The sequence below is a fragment of the Anser brachyrhynchus genome, assembly GCF_964034855.1.
Source record: "Anser brachyrhynchus genome assembly, chromosome: 8".
Taxonomy (NCBI): Eukaryota; Metazoa; Chordata; class Aves; order Anseriformes; family Anatidae; genus Anser; species Anser brachyrhynchus.
In genome coordinates this window covers 11,671,532-11,690,074 of record NC_137702.1, presented here as the reverse complement: position 1 = coordinate 11,690,074, position 18,543 = coordinate 11,671,532, and the positions used below count along the sequence as shown (strand labels likewise).

General features: G+C 63.6%; 1 protein-coding gene and 1 long non-coding RNA gene across 2 annotated transcripts; both read right to left on the bottom strand.

Moving 5' to 3' along the window:
• Nucleotides 1–101: 101 nt before the first annotated feature.
• Nucleotides 102–2,904, bottom strand: HYI (hydroxypyruvate isomerase (putative)). The gene is made up of 8 exons (XM_080601830.1): nucleotides 2,690–2,904; nucleotides 2,484–2,595; nucleotides 1,569–1,683; nucleotides 1,350–1,428; nucleotides 1,123–1,172; nucleotides 707–776; nucleotides 394–528; nucleotides 102–233 (listed from the first exon to the last, which is right to left on the bottom strand). The coding sequence occupies exons 1-8, from the start codon at nucleotides 2,883–2,885 to the stop codon at nucleotides 145–147; spliced, it is 846 nt and encodes a 281-aa protein (XP_080457956.1). The 5' UTR covers nucleotides 2,886–2,904; the 3' UTR covers nucleotides 102–144.
• Nucleotides 2,905–5,683: 2,779 nt separating this feature from the next.
• LOC308198701 lies at nucleotides 5,684–8,113 on the bottom strand. Its single transcript, XR_013954136.1, has 2 exons — nucleotides 7,785–8,113; nucleotides 5,684–7,637 (listed from the first exon to the last, which is right to left on the bottom strand). It is a non-coding gene; the product is annotated as an uncharacterized lncRNA (long non-coding RNA).
• Nucleotides 8,114–18,543: the final 10,430 nt, after the last annotated feature.

Below are 18,543 nucleotides of genomic sequence, written 5' to 3'. Positions count from 1 at the left end.
AATAGGACATGGATGCTCCTAACTTCATGCTAACTTCATGCTAGGTATCAACACCTTCCCTCCCTTCCTCCTTCCCACAAAAAAGCAGACAGGTTCCTGGGTTAGGCCATTGGATTGACTTTTTATTCCAGTGATTTCCTTGCTTTAGTCTGTTGCCTTTCTGGTCCCACCAGGCTGCAAACCACGGCTCTCCCAGTACGAGCGCAGCCAGCCCAGACCTTCCACCGTGTCTCCTGCAGTGACAGACACAGCGTCCTGCTGGCAGCCCAAAGCACGCTGGACCAGCTTCTGCTCTGTTGTCCCCAGGTAGGGACCCCGCTGTTCCCCAGTGCTGGTCCATGCTAGGATCTGCCAGGGAGGCTCAGGCCCCACGCTGCCCCCAGACCCACTCACCTTTTGGAGCATACTCACACCCCACGTAGCCGGTGTAGCCAAGGGACTCCAGGAGCTCAAAGATGTAGGGGAAATTCAGCTCCCCAGGGCTGTCGGGCTCATGCCGCCCTGGCACCTGTGCAATCTGGATGTGACCTACGGAGGAAATCGGAGGTTGTGCCCAAGGCAGCCCTGCCTGCAGCCTTCTGGTAGCACAGGACAAGGTAAGCTGAGAGAAGCCCTTCCTCCCCAGCTGGCGTGAGGAAGGAGGGTCCCCTCCCAGTCCCTCCTGCCCCGTGGTCGCAGAGGAGCCAGTTGAGGAGCAGGGCTCTACCAATGAGTGGGAAGTACGTCTCCAGGTTGCGGGACAAGTTCCCATCCATGATCTGGCAGTGAAAGATGTCCTGTGTAGGGAAGAGGAAAGATGGTGCAGCTGTTTGGGAGCCAGTGTTCGGGGATGGCTGTGTCATGGTCCCTGACCCTCCCCATGTCCCCAGGAGGTGATAACGTGCCCTCAGCCACTGTGACTTCCCTGGGCTCCCAGGCACCGTGCTCCTGTGTGCGATGTTCTGGGGCTGCAGGAGCAGGGCTGCCCAGCCCTGAAGTGTAACCCTTGCCTGCAGCCCTCACGCTGCTGCGAGGTGTCTCCTGCCTCCTGTTCTCAGCTATGCCCAAGTGCTGAGGTTCTGCATGAGGGAAGCGAGGCTCCCTGGTGGGAGGTGGCCCCTGGAGAGGTCAGTGCTGACTCACCAGCTGCAGCTTCAGGTTGGGCCGTCCCACCTTCTCCAGGATGGCAGCAGCTGCGGGTGCAAGAAGTGAGAGCCTGTCACTGCCAGGCCCGAAGCTTCAGCCTTTTCTTCAGTACAAGCATCCTGCCTTTGTGCTCAGGTAACAGGGAGGGGTCTGCCTTCCTTCAGGCAGCGTGGGGCTCCCCCTCCTGCCTCAAAGGAGACATGAGGGAGGGATGTCTGCCTTACCTTGCTGCGGGGTGTTCAGGAAGTAGTGAGGGTCGGTGATGCGGCTGTTAATAGGCTCCACCAGGCCGATCATGTCCTCCTGTAACAGCAACGGCACCCTATGGTTCAGCCCCTCACCTCTGCAGCGGGGAGCGCTCCTTCCCCATGCCAGGGTGGTGGGCATTTTCTGTCCTCGGTACCCTAACAGCTGCCCCTACAGAGGGCTCCTTCCCTCATTACCTGGGCCAGGACGTCTGCGGCGTATCTGAGGTTCTCAATGAAGGTGGCCTCCATCTCACCTGCCACTGCTGCACGGTCGGCACCCTGAGGAACCCGCCCGGCCATCAGGTGGATCCTGCAGAGACAGATCCAGTCCCCAGGCAGCTGCTGGCTCTAACACGACTTGCCCTGTGTGCAGGGTCTGACTGCTGGGGCTGCGTGACAGGAGCGGGTGCTTGATCTCACTGCTCGCTAGGGCCAGCTCCTCGGAGCGGGGAGGGGACGGCGGCCAGCTGCTGGGCCACAACAGGCTGCATGCAGAGAGCAACCCCGGGGTGACAGCAAGGTGCTTACACCGTGTGGTGAAGGGGTACTGTGACCACAGCAGGGTTTTCAATCTCCCCACTAACGGAGAGCACAAACTGCTCAGGGCAGCCGCAGGGCTGTCTGACCGTGCACAGGGCTTTGGGTGCACTTCTAGGGAAAGGACGATGCAAAGCAGGTGAGATAAGAGGGCCGTGCTGCTTTTCTGAAGCGGAGTGTGTCAGGCGCATTGCATCTCCTACAGGGCATCTGCTGGGCTTTGGTCTTCGATAAAGCAACTGTGGTGGTGTCGGAGGGGTAATTAGTGCTGTAACTGGAGGCTGGGGGGGAAAAGAGGATTGTGAAGGGGACTGCGGGGTGGAGGTGAGGACAAGGGCCCCGGGGGGCATCACCGGGCTGCAGGAGAGCACCGGGCACCTCCTGCGGGGGTGGATTGGGGCCTGCTCCTGGGGGCCTGTGCACAGGGAGCTGCCTCCTGCTGCGGGCGCAGCCGGGCCGGGAGACTTCGGACTTTGCCCAGGACAGCCCTCGCCCCGGCCGGACCTCACCCGGGGCTGGCTTCTCCCGGGGCACCGAGCCCCAGTGCCGGGGCAGAGCCCCGTGGGCACCTACCTGGGGCAGCCCACCTCCCTGGCGTACTGCACGGCGGCGGCCAGGCCCTGTCGGAAGGCGTCCTGCCGGCCGGGCACGGCGCCCAGCCCCCTCTCGCCCCGCTCCCGGTCCCCTAGGAGAGAGCCGGGGGGGGGGGGGGGGCGGTCACCGACCCCCGCCCCGCCGCCGGCCCCCGGCGCCCCCCGTCCCCATCCCCGCGGCGGTACCGGGCGGGGCGTTGAGCAGCACGATCCGCAGCCCCGCCCGCTCGGCGGCGGCGCGCAGGGCGGGGGCCGGGCAGCCCTCGGGCCAGGCCGCCTCCGCCGCCGCGAAGCCGGCGCGGGCTGCGGCCTCCAGGCGGGCCGGGAGCGCCGGCAGCTCGGCGAACAGCCACGAGACGTTGGCCGCGAAGCGCAGCGACATGGCGGCGGGGCGGGCCGGGGCGGGGCGGGGCTATGAACACCGGGGGCGGGGTTATGCAGATCAGGGGGGCGGAGCTATGCAAAGCAGGGGGCGGGGCTATGTAGATCAGGGGGGGGGGTGCTATGCAAAGCAGGGGGCGGTGCTATGCAAAGCAGGGGGGCAGACCCGCCGCCATCTCGCGGCGCCGCCGCGCGGCCGTGGTCGCGGTCCCGCGTGGGCGCAGGGCTGGGGCTGGCGGGGGCGGCTGCTGCGGGCTGTCCCTGTCCCCGTCCCCGTCCCCGTCCTTGTCCTCATCCCCATCCCCAGTCACCAGCCCAGCACCCGTGGGTGATGTGGTGCTGCTCCGAGCCCCGTCACAGCAGTGCAGGGACGTGGCTACCGCCAGCTCTCGCCTCCCTCCGTGACAAACCCACCAGGGGGCTCGAGCTGTCCCCCTGGGGTGTCCCCAGGGCCCCATCCAGGTCTGCTTGTCCCCATCTGCCTCCACCCACGGCTGGAGGGCTTTGGAGGAGGTCAGGGCTCTGCAGGCAGAGGGGAAGGTGGCAGCAAAGCTATCCATTAAAGAGTCTCAGCTCAATTAAGGCTATTGATTAATCAATTAGGAGAAGCTTGACCTGACTTCTCAGCAATAATCAGAACTGTCCCTGGTGATGGACAGCAGCAGGCACGGGGCTGGCGTGTGTCCCCGGGGCACATCCCTGAACGAGCCTGGTGCTTGCTCCTGGTCCCAGTACCTGGCCCTCGTACCTGATCCTTGCGCCTGGCCCTTGCTCCGTGGAGCCACAAGGGCTCCTGCCGAGGCCGTGCCCACTCCAGCTGCAGGAAACCCGGCCACATCCACAGCTCTAAGCTTGGCATCAGGCCGGGGCCAGGCCCGGGAGGCCACGGGTGTGAGCACAAGAGACGTAGGTTTGGGCAGCCTGCACATCAAACCTGCCGTGCCAGCACCGAGCGCATCTGCCGGGCTCTACAAATTAATGGCGGCTTTATATCTCTGGTAATATATTTCATTGATTTTCTCTTGTTATAACTGCAGTTCCTGCATTGCAGTCGGGTGTTTTGTCGCTTTACCCTGACAGGGCGCGGAGGATTTACCGCCGCTCGGCTGGCCGGGGCAGCACCGTGCCGCCGGCACCCCCAGCCCTGCCCGCCCCGGGGAGCCACGGCCGCATCCCTGCCGCGAGCTTTATGGTCCCGGGGAGAGCGTAGCTCTGGCTCGTTTTATTAGCAAGCTGACATTTTGGCGCAGACCCGGCTGTGGCCTCTGTGACTGCAGGGGTGGGGAGGCGGCAGGGCCCCCTGCCCCCGGCATGGTGCCTTGGGGTGCCCCATGGCACCAGCAGCACGTGGCCAAGCCAACTCGGAGCCCACGGGGACAGCGTCCTCGCAGCACCCCCTAAGTCCCCCTGCTCATTGTGCTGCGGGCAAGATTTCGTCTCTCTCTCTCTCTCTTCGCAAGCCGTGTTTTAATTTAAATTGACATTTCTGCATTTTTAACTACCTGTCCCCAGGCTCGGCTGCCACCCTCGGGGGGCAGGAGGGCTGCGCCACCACGGGCTGGGGTGGCTGGGTGGCACGTCCCACCCGCGCCTGTCACCCTGCCGGGTGGGCAGCCGTCCCAAAACCCATCCCATCTGGATGAGGAGGTACCAGCAGACAAAAAGCCTTCCCCAGCAGCCGGCCCCCTGCCAGAAATGTGAGGTGTTTCCGCTTGGGACCAGGGAAACTCGCTCTCGTTCAGCTGGATTAACAGCCCCTTTAATTCGGCAGAGCTGGGGGGGTTGCTTTTCTTTTTGGCTTTCAGCTTTAACCTGTAATAGTGCCACTGCTGGGCACGACGTGGGGAACTTTGCCAACCTCTCCCCAAAGCCTGGGTGAGGATTTCTGCGAGGTGCTTTAGCGAGCTCGCCGCGTTGCAGCCTCCAAAAACGCTTGGCTGAAAATCCATACATCATACGCTGGGAAACAAACGCACGCCGCCGCCGGCGCTATGGCTATTCTTCATCAGCGAGCATCGAGCCGGGGCTGAACGTGATATCGATCCCAGCAAGGCCAAGACAAGGAGGCGAAGGCCCAGCGCCCCGCACCCCTGGGCCCCTCAGCATCATTTTCCTGCTATTTGGCCGCTTTTGGTCCATCTGCCTTGGCCCCGGCGGCATGGGTGGGCTTGCCCCACGTGGGTCTCTGGGATCTTCGTGCCATCGCAAGATTTCACGGGAAATTAACGAGGAGGCCAAATTCTCCTCCAGCTCTTGGAGGAGGCCGGTGCAGGCGGTGCCTGGGCCTGCTGAGCTGGCAGATGTTGTTTAACATTCCCGGCAGTAATTAATAGACGGCTTCATCACTCTTGTATGATTCAAACATGTCGTCCCGCTTCTTTCCAAATACAGAGCAGAAATATTTGTTAAACGTGTCTGGCGTTTTTGCATGATCATTAGCGCTCGAACAATTCCAGCGGGTGCAGGATTTATAGCCTTGCCAGGATTTCTTTTGGCCTTATTATGCTTTAGACATTCCTCCCTCCTCTGCCGGTCCCTTCCTGGCGAGAGGCTCCCTTTATCAATTTCCCCCTGATTTATGCGCTGCCACTTGTAACTTCTCCTTTACCACGATTATGAATTTCCCCATTTCCTACCCGTTTTACGCCGGTCACCCTCCGTCACCCACCACAGACACCAATTTTGGGCTCTGCCCCGGGCTTTGCCCCTCTTCAGGGCCGCCCGTGCTGGCGCCGCGGCTGCGCCCGCCTCCCTCGCCCCCGACACGCACGTTTGTCACAACTATTTTGTCAGCTCCGAGCGATTCCCCTGCACCCCTGTAATCTTGGTGCCAATCAGCCCCTTAACAGCCACCTCGGCGGGGAGCGATTTCCCCGCCAGCCCAGGGCTTTGTCGCTCCGCACAAATATTTAAGCAGACGCTTGCAATCACGCTGTCGGCGGCTGCCTGCACCCGGGGAGCGCGCCCGGCGTTGTCACCGGCCCCAAATCTGCTGCAGGGCACCTGCGGGCTTGTGCCATCACCCATCGGCTGGGGAGCAGCTGCGGGGTGCACAGCACCGATGGTCCTGGTGGTGGGACACGGGGAGGGATCCGGTACCACTATGGGCACCGCCAGGGCACGTCCCCAGCTCCCTGTCCCCTCCTGCAGCCCTGTGGGGATTTGGGGACGGGACCGGCTCTGCTGGCCCCCGGCACGCTGCAGCCCCGTGGTCCTGCCTGAAGTGTCCCTCTGCAGCCCGGTCACCGTGTTAAGCCATCTCTTAATTAATCAGGCTGATTGTAATGTGTTTTTAGGGCATTAAAATTCAATTGTGGAATTCTCCGCTGGCTGGGCTCGCAATGAATACAGAAGTTTGCCTAATTAGAGCTGACACGCAGCCGGCGGGAGAGGCAGGCAAACAGCCCCGGCAGTGCCGCCCGCCTCGTGCCCAGCGCCCCAACCCCAGCTCCTGGCCCCCTGCTGATCCCCACCCCACAACCGGTGCCCCTGCAGCCGCAGGTGCTGGGGGCACGGTGGGCTGCAGGATCAGGCCCCGGGGCAGAGGAGCAGCCCCAGGCACCGAGAGCTCCCGGCCGGTGCCCGGTCCCACACCCCGGGGTGCCAGGCACAGCCCAGCACCGCATGGGGCGGCAGCATCCCTGCCTCCGCTGGGACACGCTGCGGGTGCTGGGGAGCCGCACGGATGGACCCTGGGTGCCCAAGCGCTGCGTGGGGCTCCTGGGGCAAAGGTGGTGCTGGGGCAGCCCCGTGCCCCCGCAGCAGCAGCCTGGGAGGGGAGCGGTGCCCGGTCACAGCGCCCTGGGGACAGTCCCCACAGTGCCACCCGCACCAGCCCCGGGCCGGGCACCAGCCGAGAACAGTGGAGATATTTCCTTATCCGCAGCATCAGGTCTTCTTCGCTGTCATTACCACGGCAATTATCATCTCATTTGGAGTCTTTAGTTGCCATAATCTGTCTCCTGCACTGATTTATTCTGCAGGCCTCTTCCGAGAGGGGAGCAGGAGGAACGGAGCCATCCATTAGGAGGCAAGGAGGGCTGGGAGGCGGCCCCGGCCGGAGCAGAACAGAGCAGAGGTGCCCCTGCACCCCGATGGAGCTGCGGCATCCTCCCTGCAAGGCAGAGGCCCTGAACACGGGCAGCTCAGCCAGACCCTCCTGGCTCCATACAGGATGCGAGCTCCCCGCTGCCCCCAGCTCCGGGGCATGCAGACCAGCGCAGGATGGTGCCCTTCCCTTTCACACCAAGGCGAACACATCGTCCTGCACTTCAGCACAACCTGGAGCAGAATTTCTGCCGAGCCACGGCTTCGTCACCTTTCCCTCACCTCCGGACCAGGCTGCCGCTGCCTGCAGTTGATTTTCTCTCTGTTTGCTTCCACAATTATCTCCTGCTCCCCGCGACTCCGCCAGCCGATGGCTTTCATTGATATTTTCAGCATCTGCATTTGCCGACTGCCAGCTTTCACTCGCTGCTCCCAGCTCTCCAGCTTCCACGTGCTACGTTCAGCTGCCATCTCTTCTCTCACATCTCATCTGGGGACAAAGGGAGAGCACTGGGCTGCCCGCATGCCCCAGCTGTGCCAGCACCGTTTGTCCCCATGTCCCCCATCTCTGGGGTCCTGCAGGTCCCCTGGTGCTGCCCTGGACATCCCCTCTTTGGTGGGGCTGCCCAAGAGGGGCTCCCTGGGTTTGTCACACAGGAATGATCCCACACCCCAGAGGTGCTGGTGTCCCCGTTTGGTGGCAGCCCTGGGGGACAACAGGAGGGAAGAGATGGTGACAGCCACCGGGCAGCACGGCTGTCCCAGAGGAGAGGCAGAGCCCTGGCACGGGGACACCAGGATGCCGCCAGGTGACTGCCAGCCCCGAGCAGCACCACCCCTGCCCGGCACTAACCGTGTGCCCCCGGGTCTGTCCCACAAACAGCTGTGGCCGCAGCAGCCCTGGTGCCCGTCCTTGCTCCCACTGGGCTGCCAGGGGCTGGGGACAGGCAGGAGCCAGCAGCCAGGGACAGCCACCGCACCAGGGGCAGCTCCGTCCCAAAACAGCAGCACTGCTGCCTTCCCACCCCCTGAACCTGCCTAATGGAAGCCATTTATATGCAAAATCCCCAGAAAAAAAAAGCCGTAATTAATGAAGTCCCTTTCATTACCATTATGCAAATGCGATTAATTTCAGCTGTTATGAATATGCAAATATTACAATTATGATCTAATTGCCAATGTGTGTAGGGGAGCGGGCAGAATATCAACTCTCAGACCGGGCTCCGGGAGCTTTGGGGTGCGGCGGGAGGGCAGGGGCAGGGGCAGGAGCAGGGGCAGGGAGCCTGGGCAGGGGGTGCCCCCCTGAGGGGTGCCCACCTGGGGGGTGCCCACCTGGGGGGCTCTGCCCGCCCCTGCGGCACGGAGCCAGCAGCGGGGGCTCCCTTCCCCCCTGGGAGTCAGGGCCAACTCTGAGTGCCCGGGCTGCTGAGAGCAGCTCAGTTGTGCCTGGTGAGAGGGTCGTGCCTGGGCTGCGAGGAGGAGGAGAGGAAGAGGAGGAGGAGGAGGAGGGTTACCAGGCAACTTGGTGCTGCAGCGCTGGAGGCACACAGCAGCGGCAGGCAGCGCCCTGCCCTCACCCCTCCTGTGCCTGCAGACCCCAGCCGGGTGTCACCGTCCCCCTGTGACCCACAAGTGGGTGCTGTCCTCTGAGCCAGCTGGGCCCCCCAGCCCCTCACACACTGCCCCATGGGGGCTTGGTGTCCACCGGGCCTCGTACTTCTCTCACCTGGGCGGGAGGAAGCAGGGAGGGCGGCAGCAGAACGGGGTGCGCAGCCCCCGCATCCCCAAGCCCCCCGGCCCCTTCCCGCAGGCCCAGCTCGGAGGAGGAGGAGGAGGAGGAGGAGAGGGAAGGCTTTGCAGTGCTGCTGCTCGGTTTCCAAGGCAATGAGACACGATGGCTGTTCATCCCGGCGGGGTCATCGCGCCGCGTTGAAGAGCAGGGGGAAGAGCCGCAGCCCCCAGCCCCAGCCCCCCCAGCTCCCCACGCTGGGACCCGCTGCGCTCCCCATCCCCTGGGGCTGGGGTACTCCGGGGCCAGCCCTGCTGCTTATGGGGTCAGAGCAGGCCGGGCGCCTTCCTGAAGTGCAGCCACACTTGGGGACGTGCAGGCTGCTCCCGGTCACTCGCCATCCGCCCAAGGGACGTAGAGGGCACGTTTAATTCACTCACACAGCTGCTGCTGCTACCGGCGGGTGCCAGACCCGCGGTGACCTCCCCGGTACAGGAGAAACACCGGTGCTTGGTGAGGGCAATGCCTCCACCCCTCCAGGGCGCTGTGGGCACCCGTGGGTGCCATCACCCCGTGCCTGGTGGGTGCTCACAGAGGGCAGCCACCTCCCCGCGCCGCCCAGCATGTTTTCCAAGCTAATTGAATTCAGAGAGATTTCTTCCTGGCAGTGACAATCGATGAACTCTGTGTTATCAGCACCCCCCCACACCCTCGGCACTGGAAATGGATATGGACGAGGGGAAAAATTGAATTTGCAGCCATTTTTATTGGGATTTAATTGGGCAGTCTCACCTCGTTGCCTTAATCCCGGGCGCTGATGCGTGCAGCCGAGCCGGCAGCTCCCCTTATTTATCACTTTTCAAATATTTGCCTCTTCGCAGCAGTGGGAAATCGATGCTCCCGCCTGGGGCATGCCGGGAGCACCCCGAGCGGGCGGCTGGGGATCCATCAGCCTCTGCCACCGCTATCGACAGGGCGATTGGGGTTTAAGAGGCACTTTGATAGCAGAACTGGCACACATTAAGTGCTCGTCATCAGGGGATGATCATGACTTATTACCGCTAATTCTCCCTGCGCAGCGGCGGGGCCGCAGGGCTCGTCCTCGGCATCACTGCCCCGGCGCCGTGTCCTCGTCCCTGGGGACGGTGCTGCCCGTGTGCCCTTGTCCCCAGGGCCGGGGCGCTGTCTCCAGCAGGGTGATGCTGGAGAACCTGGGGGCTCCCTCACCGCTCCTTTCATCCCCAGGCAGACAGGTTTGGGGGGTGATTACGGAGGGGACGAGTCCGTGCTCATCGTCCCGGTCCTGTGCCCAGCCCTGGATCCCGTCCGCGGGGTGCTCCGGGGTCCCCGCGCTAGGAAGCCAGCTGGATTCGTGTCACCGAGCCGCCTCGCTTGGAAGGCGTCCAGCAGCGAGCAGCCGGGGAGCGGTGCCGGGTGGCAGCACACAGACTCTGCTGCCGCGGCGCCCGCGGGCTGCCAGCTCGGCACGGGGAGCAGGACCCCCGGGCAGCGGGTGGCCCCCTCCCGTCCCCACTGCCTGGGGATGGGGGGTCCTGGGCTCCCCGCCGCAGCACTGGGGCAGGTTTTGGGATGCTCCTGTGTTGCATGGGGTCCCCCAGATGTGGTGCAAAGGACAAAGGTCCCGTCCCACCACCCTGGGCTGTGTGGGTCCCCTATGTGGGCAATGTGTCCCGTGCTCGTGCACACCAGAGCCCGTTTCTGGAGATTAAAGATTCAGGGGAGGCTGAGCGGGGCCTGGGGTTTGCAGGATGGTAATTTGTTTCCTTGTTAAGTGCTACGTGTTTTGTTTTTTTTTTTTTGTTTGTTTGTTTTTTTGTTTTTTTTTTTTAGCAACCTGTTTATGGGAACGGAACCGCCCCGGCGTGAATTATTCATGGCCCCTCGCAAGCTCATTCTCAAAATATCAATTTTTCCCAGTCACGCCAAGCAGCACTTAAGCTTGAAAGCCTTGTTAAAATGAAAGGCTGGCCCAGTGAGCCGGGGAGGGGACAGGGGACACCGAGGGCCTGCAAAGGGCGTGGGGGTCCTGCCCCAAGCCCCTGCACCCCCCTTTCATCCAGCCCCACTGCTCCGTGCAGCTGGTGGGTCCCAGAGCCATGGGGTGGGACACGGTGCGGGACGGAGGGTGGGTGTGGGGCTGAGGGGATGGGGGCATCACCCAGAGGAGAGCAAGGGGAGCAAGAGGGAGCAGGGACTCCCCATTTTGTCTGAGAGCTTGGGGGCGCGTTGTGGGGGCATGGCATGGCCTGGTGGGGGGACAGCATGTGAGAGCTGGGGGCACAGGAATGCAACCCCAGCCACCCGCACCTGCAGGGACAGATAGGGACAAGGGCGCCAGCCTCCCCATCCCGGGGGTGTCACAGCTGCGGTGGGAGGACAGCAGGGGACAGTGACCTGTGGTGACAGGACAGCACTCCTTCCGTGGGGGCGGCCAGCATGGGCACAAGGGCAGGCAGGGCCAGGGCATCTCCTGAGCACCAGGGGCTCAGGGGGCACCGAGCAGCACCCAGGCCAGGGCACCATAGTGCCACCAGCCCTGGTGTCCTGCCCAGTACCCGCTGGGGACACCCCAAAGGGCACGGGCACAGCCCCACGGCCCCGACCCGGCCCCAGTGAGGGCAGCCCCAAGCAGCAGCGGGGACCCTGCAAGCAACAGCTGGGCCAGAGCAGCACTGCTGGTAATTGCTCATTAAAATGCAGATGCTCCCCAAACTGCAACTTTTAGTTTCTCTAGCAACTGCTAAATCAAAAGCAACGAGGCAGGGAAACGGAGCTGTGCAGCGGGTGCCACCGCGCCGCTGCCATGGGCACAGCAGAGCCCGGCCCGGCCCCGCAGCCCCGCTCCGCTCCCAGCGGGCTTCTGTCACCTTTCGGGGCTGTGCACCGAGGTCTGGGCTTCAGGAGGGTGCCAAGACGCCTGCCGGTGCTCCAGCAGCTGCGCTGATGCTGCAGAGGGCTGCACGGGGGTCCCAGCTGGGTGGGTGCCCCACGCTGGGCACGGGCACCTTGCCCTCTCCCCTGCTGCACCCCGGGGAACAGCCACGCAGACAGCTCCCTGCAGCCCGTGTGCCCGGCCAGGCCGGGCCTTCTGCTGCCCCCCGGCCCCTCCGAGCCCACCGCCCGCTGCAGGAGCCCTCACCCTGCTGCCTTAACCCCGGCTGAGGCTGCTCCCTGCCCTCAGGGCCAGACCAGGCATCCAACAGGACTAATGGGGGTGTTTCCCCCCCAGGGACAACCTCTCCATCCCCTCTGAGAGCAGCGTGTGTTAGGAAGGAGGACACCCCACTTCTCCCCATGAAGGCCCCTGCGGTGCCACCCCCTGCAGGTCACACCCCTTGCAGGTGTCACTGCCAGCAGCAGCTCGCTCTGCTCTGCTCCCAGCTCAGGCAGTGATGCCGCAGCAGACGATCTCTGTGGTTATCATCTCACAAGCCTCTGTATCACCCGCACAAAGCCAAGCCAGCAAAGCTTGTGCATCCTTAGCTTGCCTTTTGATGGGAACTACAAATAGTTTCGGTCCAGCCCCGGCTCCTGCCCAGGAGGCAGCGGGGCTGTGTGACAGCACTGGGCTGGGATGCACCCCGCTGTCCCTCCGAGCCCTTTGCCGACACAATCCCAATGGATGCTCCACTGCTTGCCAGTGCTTAGCATCTCCCCAGCTGCCCTTTGCTGTTTGCACTGTCACTTTTCCGTCACCATCCTTGTCCACATCGATGGGGATCTCACCTCCGTGCATTTTGCGCACAGAGGCGCGGGGACGGGGCCGCAGCAGGGAGCAGCAGCCACAGATGCTCGTGGGTTGCCAGACCTGGACAGCCAGCGTGGGAGAGGCCCTGACCGCGTCCCAGACAGGGTGAAACCTCCCTGGTGCCTCCAACTGATCCCACGGGGAGCTCACCTGCTCCAAAACCTGGGGCCAGTCTGCAGGCTTTGGGCCCGTCTCCGTTTTTCCAGCATTTGTCCCAATTAGTGGTCCGTGCCTGGGGGGGGGGGCTCAGCAGCAGGCGATGGGGTGGGCCATCCGTACCCGTGCGCCTGCCTGTGCTGTGCCCACGCAGCCGCTGCTCCGTCCCCTCCCGTCGGGGCAGGACGTCCCGCCGGCAGCCCCAGGAGCCCCCGCCCCAGCTCCACACGCCTGCGGTGCCAGCGGGGCCGCCGGACGCGTGGTACCCGGGTGCCCGGGGCTGGAGGACGGCTGCTTGTGACAGTGTCACCGTTTCCATGGCAGCCGCGTGTGACAGCGCGAGCACCGGCTGCCTTGTGGCGGTGGTGCCGGCGGCTGGCTCCCCGCTGCGGGCCGGGGTGGTCCCCGAAGGCGGGCTTCGTCCTGACAGGGGACGTGAGGGGCCATCCACGTGCCCTTCAGCAGCCAGAGGGCACGGCAGCATCCCCGCGTGCCCTGCGCCCGTTCCCCAAACGGATGCACCACCACCAAGGCGGTACCGAGCTCAGCGTCCCCCCTCGGAGCAGAGCCACAGCGCACAGGAGCCCCACATCCCTTTTCCCCCATGCAGGCAATGCCTGCGCCCATGGGTGCCCGCACAGTCTGGGGGCTCGTGGCGGGCCGGGGGGGCGGCAGGGAGGGCTGGTGAGCGGCACGTGAGCGCTCGGCCGTGCTCCGGTCCCCTGCCCGCCTGTTGCTCGCAGAGAGCTGCCAGGGAGGATGGAGTGGGCACTTAATCTCCCCCTATAAGTTTAATTAATGGGCTGCAGCGCTCATTCTGTGCTGCCGCCTTAATTGGTACAAGCTGCAAACGCTGTGGAGCCTGGAAAAAAACATTTGGAAATGAAAAATATATTAAGCAGGAAACAGATCAATGGCTCTTAATGAAGCTGATTCGGGGCTGCCTGTCGTCCAGGGGCCGGGGCCGGGAGGCTCGGCTGCCGCGCAGTCTCCACTGCCGGGCACGGGCTGCGGCGGGCCGGGTGCCCCCGCTGCCTGGCTCCCCGCCTCGTTAGGGCTAACGAGCAGCCCTGGGGTGGGAGCAGCAGCCCCGCTCTGCTCTGCAGGAGGGCGGTCTGGGATTGTACCCGTCTGTGCCGGGCCGTGGGGCTCCTTGGGGGCAGCTCGAGCCGTCCCAGCACAGCTGGAGCGCCCCTCGCAAGCACAGCTGGGGGGCCAGCCCTGCACGGCTGGAGCCCCATCCCGTCCCCGAGCAGCTGGAGGCTCCCCACGCGCAACGGGAAGCTCACCCCTCAGCACCCGCGGCCCCCAGCACAGCTGGCAGGGAACCCAGCGCCCAGCTGGCGGGGGCAGCCCGCGCACAGCCCGCAGGTCACCCCAGCACCTCTGGCCGACGTGGGGGCCGGAGCAGGGCCGGGGAGCCAGAGCGGCTCGGGGCTGGCTTCGTAGGGCTGGTTCCACGGGGGTTTCTCCCTGCACCCAGGGCGTGGGGGGAGCCGGGGCCGATTTGCATTGAGGGGGCCGGGGGGGGGGTGGCAGCGCTCTGATAAGGGCTGTAATTGCCTCGGCTGTGCACAGAACATTAGCTGCGCTTCCCAGATATTTACACAGGGGAAAACAAAGTCATAACTCACCGAATAAATAATCGCCTCGGCGCGGTGCTCGGGGAGCGGTGCCCCCCGCACCTGCACGGCCGCCTCCGCCGTGCCGTGAGGCCGAGGGTGCAGCCGTGCGGGGGGCAAAGGGGGCAGCCAGCGGGCTGGGGGTGCGGGGACAGAGCCCTGCCGTGGGGCAGAGAGGGGAGAGATCAGGGAGCGTGTGAAGGCAGCCCCTGCTCTCCCAAACCTGTGGGGCCGGGGGGTCCTGTGGGTGCCCCCCTGCTGCTGACGCACATCCCAAGAGCAGCAGCAGCCAGGGCCATGGGACGTGGCCAGGGCGTGCGGGAGAGACCCGCAAGTGGTCCCTGGCTCCAGGGGAAGCAGGGTCTCAGCGATGGCCCCTTTCACACCACACCAGCTTCATTTAATATTTGGCATTTAGTTTCAGCTACTTGACAGCCTGCTAACAAATTAGCGCGGCACGGTATCAATAGCTCCAGACTGCGTAGATTAAAATCTGTTTAACTGATAGATCCCAAGGAAAAAAGAAAAAAAAAAGTGAATGAGGCCAGGCGGCCGGGGGGAGCTCCCTGCGACCTGGAGCTTTTGGGGCTTCGGCGCAGAGCATGGCCGGGTCCTGGCCAGCATCCCTGGGGGGCCCAGTGCCCGCGGGGAGATGGCAGCGGGGGGGCACAGCACATCCCGGCCCCCCTGCAGCCGCGGGTGGACGAGCGGCTCCCCGGGTCCCTCAGCTGCCCAGCTATTGACTGGGGTCTGCAGGGAGCACTTTGATTTCCTGCTGCTAAATCCCAGCCCCACTAATGTGATTGCGAACAGCACGCGGCCCCTAATGGGGAAAGCACGCTGCAGCCTGCCTGCCTGGGACAAATTGCAAATCTCATTACGGCATCGTGTCCAGATTTTTAACATGGTAATAGCTCCCCGGCTCAATTACGTGGCTGGCGCGCTCCCGATGGTCCCCAGGAATGGGCCAAGCAGCTGCACCCTGGTGTCCTGCTGGGGTGAGGGGATGTGGCTGGGCTGGGGACATCCCGGGGTGCAGCGGCCCTGCGGTGCCACCTGCCGTGCGTGGTCCCAATGGTATTTCTGGAGGCCCCACCGAGCGCCAGCGCAGCCAGGCTGCTCATGGCCGGACACGCACGGCTGCTCCTCGTGGCATTGACTTAGAAAAAGAGGGGAAAAAAAATAGATAACTAATTTAAAACACGAATTCCTTTGCACCTGTTCAGCGCTTTGCACTTTCAAAGCCCCGGCGCGCCCATTAACTAATGAACCACATCAAACCTGCTCGCGCCTCGCATCTCGCCAGCCTCTCCGTTCGCCTCCCAGCCCCTCCTGTGCCACCGTCCCCGCTGTCCCCAGCCCTCGGCGGTGGGGCAGGGGGCTCTGCGTGGCCGTGGCCCTGCCCGGGGCGGGGGCTCCCCGTGACTCACCCCGCCGTGGGCTCCTCTCCGCGCCGCTCGCGTTGTGAATCACCGGTGAGTGCTGTAGCGGGGGGACCGCGCCTGTCACCGCAGCTGTCATCACGCATTCATCTTCTCGGCATCTTTTGCAAGGTTTAGCGCGCATTGTGGAGTTAGGACCACGTAAGTACAGGGATCGTTTTCCTTCTCCCACCTCCGAAAAGCAGCCGCCCCGGAGCGGGCTGCGGTGGTGTTTAGCAACACGCGGCGATGTGATGTTACTCAGCAGGGACGGGCTGGGGTGAGGGATCCCACCGCCGCCCGAAGGTGAGGGATGCGTATATTGAAATTACTCAGAGCAGGTGCTCAGCCGCTCCCGGCACAAGCAGAAACTGTGGGATGGGGCCTGGGATCAGGGCTCTGGGCCCCACCCGGCCATCCCAAAAGCAAGGGGTCAGTGTCACAGCCCTGCACAGGGACACGGGGGGACCCCAGCCTCCGCGGGCAGCACCGGTGGGACAGGCAGCAGGAGACGGGGGGGGGTCACTCCAAACAAAGGGGTGTTTTCCGAGGTCTGAAATTAATAACACAAACCCTAATTTAAAATTATATTAGGCTATCAATTACTCCCTGAGCGTCCAAGAGCTTTGCTGGCAGCATCAAATTGCCAGCTGTGATAAATTGTTTTATTGGAATTTCATAAGGTCTGAGTTATTTGCAGATAGGAAATTTCCGTGGATTAATTAAACTTTTGCAACGAGACGGAGCAGTTAGCTGCAGCCCCCTCTCTCTGCTGGCCCAGGATGGGGCTGGTGCTGTCCTGAACCAGGGGGCTCAGGAGCAAGGGGCTGTGCAGGGGTGGCCGTGCCGAATTTGTGGGTTGGTCGGGGCAAGCAGAGCGGCTGGAAGACTGCAACGTGCTCGGCATCAGCCAGCACAGCTTCCGCACAGGAGCATCCAGCCTCATTTGTTGTATTAGAGTTCTTCTAATACTCCAGTAAAGAGTGGGTAGAAGAAAAACCACTCGACATAGTTTATTCAGATTTTCAAAAGGCCTTTCGACAAGCTCCAGCACAGGAGGTTACTATAGAAATTAAGTTGTCGTGGAGCGAGAGGCAAAGTATTGCCACGGATCAAAGGCTCACGGAGAGCCAGAAAGCAGAGGAGGAATCAACGGGCAGTTGTCATCCCAGCGCAGGGCAGCAGCGGGGCCGGCAGGCTCTCCGCAGGCCCCGTGCCGCTCAGTGTACCCGTGGGGAGCCCGGGGCGCAGGAGGCAGCAGCACCTGGGCCGTGGTCCCCGGGGGGTGATGCTGCAGGGGTGGCCCCAGGGCTCCCCATGGGGTGAATGCAGACCTTCAGGGCATTCCTGGGGTAACAAGGGGCAGGGGTGGGGAGCAGGGATGGGGCTGCTGGGTGGCTGGGGGGCCTTGTCCCTGGCCCCATCCCTGGCGCCGCACCTGGCCCCACAGGCGTCTGCGGCCACCGACGTGGGTGCGGGGCCGCACCACAGCGCTGGCGCCTGGATCCCCGCTCCCCCACCCCCGGAACCTGCCCTGCGGCTGAAGGGGCCCCACGGGGCAGCAGATAAGGGAGGGAATGCAAACACCCTCCTCGGCCCAGGCATCCCAACTATCTGAAGCCTCAAGTGCCTCACGAGCAAATTCCTCCCCTCCGACGCAGCCTGAGTCAACTGCGGGGCCCCTGCCCTCGGCTGGGGACGTGGCCTCCCCTCGCCATCCTGCAGCTCTCCCAGGTCTCTGTTAACCCCACATACACATTCTCCTCCTTTCCCTCTCTCTCCCCAGCATCCTGGGTGGCTCCTGGGGCACCCCATGCCCTGGGCGGATTGGGGTGACCGCCCCTCGCTCCCCCAGCCTCCTGCTCAGACAAGACCCCGCAGTGCAACCGTGTGAGCGTTCAAGGGGCAGCTGGATCCAAACGCCTCTCCCCACCCCGAAATCAGGACAGGCAGCACCCTGCTGCCCTCCTGATGTGGATGCTAGGGGCACCAGCCATGGGCTCAGCATCCCACAGCCCACCCAGGTGGCGACGGCACCCGAGGGGGACGTGGGGCTGGGGGGGAGCCCGCAGCAGCCTGGGGGCTTGGTGCCAGTCAGGCAGGCTCACATCAGGGCTCCCACGCCTTCCGAAAATGCTGCATCCGCAGCGAGGGTCTCCGCCGGGGAACCTGTTGATATGGCAACCCCGTGCGGGGGGAGCGCCCGCCCCCGCGTCCCCCCGGCGTCCCCTCGGTGCCTGGAGTCCCCTGGAGCCCCCACGGAGTGGCTCTGGGACACAGCCGGGTCACAACATGGGTGGTGGCAGGGCGGGGGAGATGCAGCAAAATGCCACACGCGGCGAAAAAATAACCCCGGCGTTTCCATGCGCTGCAAGGCTTTACATTTCCATTCAGATACGAGACCTCCGAGTCCCTGCGGGTTCCTCGCTGAAGCGCTAGCGATGCTCGAAAAGGCAAACAGGAGAGGGATTTAAGGATGCTGAAAGGAAAAAAAAAAAAACAAACACGCTTCGGCAGAGTATGCACAGCAAAGCCACAGCAGGAGCCGTGCCCCCAGCCTGGGGGGCTGAGCATCGCTGGCACCGCTATGGCAAGGTCTGTGGCGAACACAAAGTGGCACCGTCCCCGCCACAGAGCTTCAGCCCAATGCTGGGAGAGCTCGGGGAGAGACAGGAGCCCCCAACACTGGGGAGCAGCCACTGCATTTGTAATACATCAGAGAAACGGCTGGCAGACGTCCCCGCAGGGCTGGAGGGGCCGGGGGTGCAGGGCAGCGCAGGGGCACCGCCAGCTTTGGGAAGGGTGCGTTTGTACCCCCTCGGGAGTGCCTGGTGGAGGCAGACTCCAGCTCTTTAAAATCAAACGGAGCTTAAAATGGATTCTCATTGCTGATGGGCGAAGTCTGGTGGACAAAT